This window comes from Myotis davidii, unplaced genomic scaffold (assembly GCF_000327345.1).
Source record: "Myotis davidii unplaced genomic scaffold, ASM32734v1 scaffold821, whole genome shotgun sequence".
Lineage (NCBI taxonomy): Eukaryota > Metazoa > Chordata > Mammalia > Chiroptera > Vespertilionidae > Myotis > Myotis davidii.
This window is the reverse complement of record NW_006295269.1, coordinates 1,650,348-1,657,531: the sequence shown is the minus strand read 5'-3', so window position 1 is coordinate 1,657,531 and position 7,184 is coordinate 1,650,348. Positions and strand designations below refer to the sequence as shown.

General features: G+C 48.3%; 1 protein-coding gene across 5 annotated transcripts in view; it reads left to right on the top strand.

The window, feature by feature from the left end:
- MITF (microphthalmia-associated transcription factor) overlaps nucleotides 1–6,809 on the top strand; it is a 91,402-nt gene extending 84,593 nt beyond the window's left edge. For 3 of the 5 annotated variants that reach the window (XM_015567946.1, XM_015567945.1, XM_006769936.2), the window contains one exon: nucleotides 4,696–6,809. In XM_015567946.1, coding sequence (XP_015423432.1) covers nucleotides 4,696–5,097 — 402 coding nt within the window. In that variant the 3' untranslated portion in view covers nucleotides 5,098–6,809. The remainder of the gene's footprint in view (nucleotides 1–4,695) is intronic. The other 2 variants (XM_006769934.1, XM_006769935.1) reach the window with 2 other exon arrangements.
- The last annotated feature ends 375 nt before the right edge of the window (nucleotides 6,810–7,184 follow it).

Here is a 7,184-nt window from a genome sequence, read left to right as displayed (position 1 = left end):
TCCCCCGAGGGGTCCCAGACTGCGAGAGGGCAGAGGCCAGGCTGAGGGACACCCGCCCCCCCCCCCAAGTGCTCAAATTTTTGTGCACCGGGCCTCTAGTATTAGATGAGGAAGCACTGCTCTCTGACGGAGTGTGGCCAGAGGCCGGCAGGCGCTAGCTGTGTCCCCAGCCGCACTAGCTGCGGCCAGCTGTCCGCTAGTGCAGCTGACAGAGTTGCCACAGCCAGCGGCTTACCCCACAGACATTGTCTCACAGTTCCCAAGGCACTAGATGGTTCTGAGGGTGAGGAGGGCTCGCTCCTTCATTCAGAGACTGCGCCTCCTTGCCCGAGTCCTACGTGGGGGAAGGGGCGAGGGCGCTCTTGGGGGTATTTTTATAAAGACACAGGTCTCACCCAGGAGGGCTCCACTCTCATGACATAAGCACCTCCCAAAGCTCTGTCTCCAAATACCATCACCCAGGGACATCAGTTTCTGTGTAGGAATATGGGGAGCACGTACATCCAGTTCATAGCGGTGAGTCCTACGAATGATGAGAACTGACTGTAGTTGTTAAATACAAAGATGCCTTAGTATGGGGGGGGGGGGGGTGTTAGTCCATAATTAGAGCCCATGTTAATAGGGAACTTAGGGACGCCCAGAGGATCTTATCATCAAAACATAAATGTAAGAAGTAGGACAGAGAGTGAACTTATGCCAGGTGTATCTTTAGTTTACACTATATTTTCTTAGCAGGAGAAATACTAATTTTATAGGTTTATAGGATCCACCTGTCATTTCATTCAGGGAGTGTGTGTACAGTGCAGAGTGAGCAGGGTCCCTTGGTGTCATCCAGGCCTTCTCTCAGGCACGGGCCTCTGGCACCAAATGTGAACACAGTTTCCTCTGAAACTGCCTTGAAAAAGAGAAAGAGAAACAGGCTGCTAATGACTGAAGGAGTTTGCAAGAGTATTTTTAATGTCCTGGCCGACTGAACACGGCCCACCAGTAAGAGTCACTGTGCCTTCTTCTTGAGTTGATGAACCCACCTCTTACCAGATTTTGCCATAAGCAGTGGCTACGCTTCAGGTTTTCAAGGCAACCATTCATGGAATGACAGTGCAAAGTGCAGCACGTTAGTGACCAGTTGTCTGCCATAGTGCTGGGAGTCCCAGACATGGAATTATGTAGCTGAGTAGTTCACTGATAACGGTGCTCTCAATCTTTTCCATGCCCACACCACCTGTGACACTCATGGTGGCACAGCTCGTGGGTGCTGGGACACCAGCCATGGGGCAGAGAGGTGAGGACAGCTGTGCTCTGGGGCCCATTTTAGAACCTCAGCAGGGAAGGATTGGTCAGCTGGAATGTAAATGTCTCCTCCCTTTCTCCCTTTATTCAGCGTTTGCTGTTGGTCCCATGTCCCGTTCTTCGCTGAGGAGCTGTAGGTCCTGGATCTGTTGAGTCTAGGCTACCAGTTTATAAAAGCAGCTTGTACTAATGTGCTGGTTCCTCATACAAATATGAAGATACTACAGGCCCAGTGCACGAATTCGTGCACCAGTGCGGTCCCTCAGCCTGGCCTGCAGGATCAGGCTGAAATTGGGTCCTGGTTTGCAAGAGGGCGCAGGTCAGGCTGAGGGACCCCACCAGTGCATGATCAGGGCCGGGGAGGGGCGTGGGAGGTTGGCCAGCCGGGAGGGACTGTGCAAGGGCTCCAGGGTGTGTTCGGCCTGTCTCGGTCAGTCCCGATTGGCCGGACCCCAGCAGCAAGCTAACCTACTAGTTGGAGCGTCTTCCCCCTGGTGGTCAGTGGACGTCATAGAGAGTGTTGAGCAGCCTTAGCATATCATTAGCATAACAATTACTATATAGGATAGTAATTGTTTTGAAAGAGAGTCACGGGTTTTGTTTTAAGGCCCAAATATGTCTTTTTTGTGAAATACAAGTATTGTAAAAAAGTGAATTGGAAATCCCCGGGGGGAGCATCTCAGGGTTTCCTGTGTGAGAGTGAGGCAGCCCTCAAGCTCGGCATGTCCCGGAAGCGTGACCGGTCAGGACAGCTCTGCAGGCCCAAGCCTGCACTTGGATGAGAGGCATTGCATTATTTAGAAATCTAAGTAAGGCTTTAGTCAGCTGATAAATATTTTAAATTAAGTAACAGAAGATAGAGTAGGATGTTTTACTCTCTTAATTCAACTTTATTATTTGGTTTGAAAGACAAACTACTTGTGTGGGGGTGCTGTTCTTATTAGCACATTGGTATGGGTTTACAAGAGTGGGTGCTCTCACCAGGGCTTCCTCCCATTTACATTCTAAGTGACGCACGCACAGAGTCTCACAGAAGAAAGCATGAGGCCTGAATGGCATTGGACCCACCCTTTTATCCCACAGCCCAGGCTCTGAACTGATGCTGGGCGATGTGTTTCTGGAGGGATGTGAGGGAGGGGCAGGCAGGTGCTGCTGGGGCACATCAGGCTCCGGCTCTTACTTGCATTGCATCCAAAGGTCTTGCAGATCAAACAGCCTTTAATGAAGACTGAACACGACTCTTCTGGAAGGTAGATCCTTAAGCGTGTGAGCCGAGGCTAAGGCCTCGTCTGTTGCAGGGCCCGCGCTCCTCTCCAACGAGGCAAGAAGACTCGCTCGGCCTTACTCCTGTTCTCACTGCATCACAGACATGGAAGGGCGCTGCACGGGGAGGGAGAACGCTCACTGGGGAGTCTGTCGGGGTCTCTGGGGTTCATTTTGGGAGGGTGCAGGGATACTCAGGAAGGAAGAGGGAGGGGCCTTTTGAAACGAGTGCTGGAGTCCACCAGGCAGTTGAAGCTGCCCGGAGGCAGTGCAGGGAGCAGAGACTTCAGTTCCTCACAGTCCTCAGAAGGCGGCCCCCACTCTCCATCCACAGGGTTGGTTTCTCCTGAAAGCACTGCTGGGCGTGGAAACGGCGCCTTCCCTCTGCCTCTGTGTCCTGGCCTCCATTGTGCAGGGACACCAGGGCTGCCGCAGATTGGGTCCGGCCCCCAGTGACCTCATTGTACCTTAGGGACCTCTCTGAAGATACTGTCTCCAAACACAGCCATGTTCTGCGGCACTGCAGGTTAGGTTTCAGCACAGAAAATGAAGGAAGTGTAGGAAGGAATTATTCAGATGAGGACTTTTTTCTGGAATTAAAAAAAGTTCATTTCTCATGGTGAAATGGCCTGAGTGATACTTCTCAACCTCCAGTTCCTTGTGCGAACCTTCCGCACTTTTGCCACTACTGCCCACTTTCTTAGTGCTGCTGCCCCTGCTGTCTTAGTTACTCTTCCGTTTCTGTTAGGTCCTGACCACTTAGTAGGCATTTGAAAATTTAAACATGTAAATTAAGAAAAGTAGTATTTTTATATTGTTTTAAAATAACTGTTAAAAAAAAAATGCCAAACCGGTTTGGCTCAGCGGATAGAGCGTCGGCCTGTGAACTCAAGGGTCCCAGGTTCGATTCCGGTCAAGGTCATGTACCTTGGTTGCGGGCACATCCCCACTGCGGGGTGTGCAGAAGGCAGCCAATCGATGTTGCTCTCTCATCGATGTTTCTGACTCTCTGTCCCACTCCCTTCTTCTCTCTAAAAAATCAATAAAATATATTTAAAAAATAATAATAATAACTGCACTACTTGCTGCTGGGCCTGTGTGCCTGGATGTGGGAGGTGGCTGCTGCCACCTGTCCCCCCTGCACAGTGACTCCCAGCAGCGCTCGCATCTGTCAGAGCCGCCTCCCCAGGCCCTGCTCCACACAGTGAGCGGGGAGCCCGGGCGCAGCCGACCCAGCGTGGACCTGCTACCTGGGCGGTGGCCCTCACAGATGTGTCGCCACTTCCCTGAGGTTTTCAGTCTCCCCAGGGTCCTGTGTGTCCTTTGCTGCACCTCAGATACTTAAGAGCACAGTTTAGGGACCACGGAACAATAATGTTTACTGAATATTTTCCTTTAATCAACTTACATTTTGAAATTTTATTTTGATGTATTTTTAACTTCTCAATGTGAACATTAACGGCTGTGAGAGACTCTATATTTAATATATAAAATCCACTACCACCTAAAAAGCATTTCATTTATTACCAGTAGTACTTATACTCTACTTTTAAAAGTATGGCATTTACTAATTTAAAAGGGCAAAATATTTTAATATTTATTGTTTTCTCTCTAAGTGTATGATTTTTTTTTAAATATATTTTATTGATTTTTTACAGAGAGGAAGGGAGAGAGATAGAAAGTCAGAAACATCGATGAGAGAGAAACATCGATCAGCCGCCTCCTGCACATTTCCTACTGGAGATGTGCCCGCAACCCAGGTACATGCCCTTGACCGGAATCGAACCTGGGACCTTTCCGTCCGCAGGCCGACGCTCTATCCACTGAGCCAAACCGGTTTCGGCAGTGTATGATTTTTTTAAATAGACTTTATTTTTTGGAACCAGTGTAGGTTTACCGCAAAGTTGAGCAGAAGGTACAGCGCCTTCCTATGCGCCTCCCGCCCCCCAAGATCCACATCTCCAACCATGGGAGAGGGTGACCTCACCAGCACAAGGCCCTCCCCTTTCATCAGGCTCCCTCTCGGGCAGCACATCCTGTGGGCGTGGACAGTGCGCACTGACATGGCCCCGTCATGACAGTGTCTGCCCCAAGCCCTCTGTGCCCCTTCGGCCCAGTGTCTGACTTTCACTTTTCTTTCAGGAACTTGAGATGCAGGCTCGAGCGCATGGCCTTTCCCTTCTTCCGTCCTCGGGCCTCTGCTCTGCGGACCTGGTGAATCGCATCATCAAGCAGGAGCCCTCCCTGGAGAACTGCAGCCAGGACCTGCCGCCACGCCACGCAGACCTCACCTGCACCAGCACCCTCGACCTCACCGACGGCACCATCAGCTTCAGCAGCAGCCTCGGCGCCGGCACCGAGGGCAGCCAGGCCTACGGTGTCCCCACGAAAATGGGCTCTAAACTGGAAGACATCCTGATGGACGATACTCTTTCTCCTGTTGGCGTAACGGATCCACTGCTTTCGTCGGTGTCCCCGGGAGCTTCCAAAACCAGCAGCCGGCGGAGCAGCGTGAGCATGGAGGAGCCCGAGCACGCGTGTTAGCAGCCCCGCGCGCCTCCTTCTCCAGGAGATTCCACAACTGACCTGAGGGGTTTTCTTGATAATTTTCCTTTAATATGAATTTTTTTCATGCTTTCTCAATAGCCAAGGATATATTTTATTTTTAGAATTTTGTGAAGCGGACCTGTATACTCTATTTTGCAACTATAAATGCCTCCAAAGTATTGTACAATAAGCGTACAGAACCTGTGAACGGAACTCACCCTGGACGCCAGCTTCCTGAGCGAGAGGATTTTCATCAGAGAAATTTCTGTCCACTGTTATTTGGGGAAGCAAGTTGGAGATTTTTATGCCTGTGACTTCCTTGGAAATTAAATGTAAAGTTTAATCAGAGGAATATAAAGCAACCAAAATAAATAAAATAAAAGTAGAGACAGACAGACTGACAGACAAAAGAAAAGAAAAATTTCACACTAACCTTTTCCATTTTGTAAATGTGTTCATTGGTACTGCCTTAAAGATACAGTACCCTCTAGCATCAGTCTTTATACTGCACACTATTTCAAGAAATGCTATATTCTGCAAAAGAAAAAGATGCAGCCATTTTCATGAGGAGTGTCTGGTGAGAAAAATAGCTGATGTGTTACCGCTGAATTGCGAGGACGGAGTAGGGCTCTGAAACCGAGCTTGGCCTCACCCCTGCTGCTCTGGTCCTCACCAATGAGTGTGAGTCAGTGTTTCTAGGACCTATTTTACTTGGAATGAAAATGAATGTCCTCTCATAGTAAGACATTGAGGAGCACTGAATGTTTTACTCTTTTTTCTTTAATTTTGCTTTTGATAAGAAAACCAAACAGCACATTTCTAATTGGCTTTACTATTTTTATTTTTAAATTATGTTTTACTGTTCGTTGAGTTGTACAGATTCTTTATTATCATTGTTCTTTTCAGTATGTTTGTATTAATTTGTAAGAATATGCATCTTAAAATGGCAAGTTTTCAATATTTTTACAACTCACTGATGGTTTTCTGCATTATTTGTACACACATGGAAGAAAACTTTCACGCAAGGTCTTGTGTTTCAAGAGAGCTTTGCGAATATTTTGTATATTACAGTCTCACTCAGAACTGTTTTTCCACACATTTAAGGTGTAGTATTAATAGGTAAAACTGGCCTTCTAGGGAGAATAAACTTACATATTTATTTTTAATGATATAAAAATAGCAATATTCTTGGAGACTGGTAACCATAGTATTAATACGCCCATTATGGTCATTTAAATTGAGGTTTATTTCAGCAAGCGTGCTGAACTTTTCTAAGGAGAGAGATAGTGTACTGGCAAATGACTGGTACTTGGTAGCACTGCTTTGCCGAGCGGCAGTGCCATCCAGGCAGCTGCTGTCTGGTCAGCTCCCGTGCCTGGGTGCGTGCGGTCTTGCGTGGTAGCAGCAGTGGCCCCGCACTCTGTCGGGCGAGGTGTCACACAGGCATGGGGTCAGGAGTCAGGCTGTTGAGTGGACCGTCTCAGCAGCATGTACAGTTGAATAGCCGGTGGCATCAAGCACACCCATCCGGAATGAAGTGCCTTACACGGAGCAACAGCCGCTTCGGACTGAGCTGGCTGAGCTGGGCTGTGGGAGACTTTCCTGCTGGTCTCATTGAGAACAGCGTGCGGCATGGTGCCTCTGTGGACAGTGTCAGAGCTTCCAGTTCTCCTTCAGATATTTTTAATATTAAATATATTTTAGTGACAGAGTGCCAACTTCTTTCATCAGGAAACCTCATTCAGGAGGGTTTTATAAAAAACGAGCTGAGTTTAAATGTCAAATGTGAATTGGTGATGGCTGTTAGAGGTTCAGGGAGAAGGAGTGATTGTCGAATGTATGAATGGATGACTTACGTGAAAATAATCCATGCCTGGCTCCCCGGCATGCTGGGCAGCGAGAGTCCTTGGAACTTTGAGAATGCTGTCAGTTTTCTAGCTTCATTATTTAAGGGGCAGGGAACTTGGTTCCCATTCTTTCAGCCTCCTTCACTGTACAGATAACTCTTCTCCTAGAATAGTGACACGGTGTGCATGAGCAGCTGTGCCACAGTGAAGGAAGCAAAACACACCCAAAATGTACTG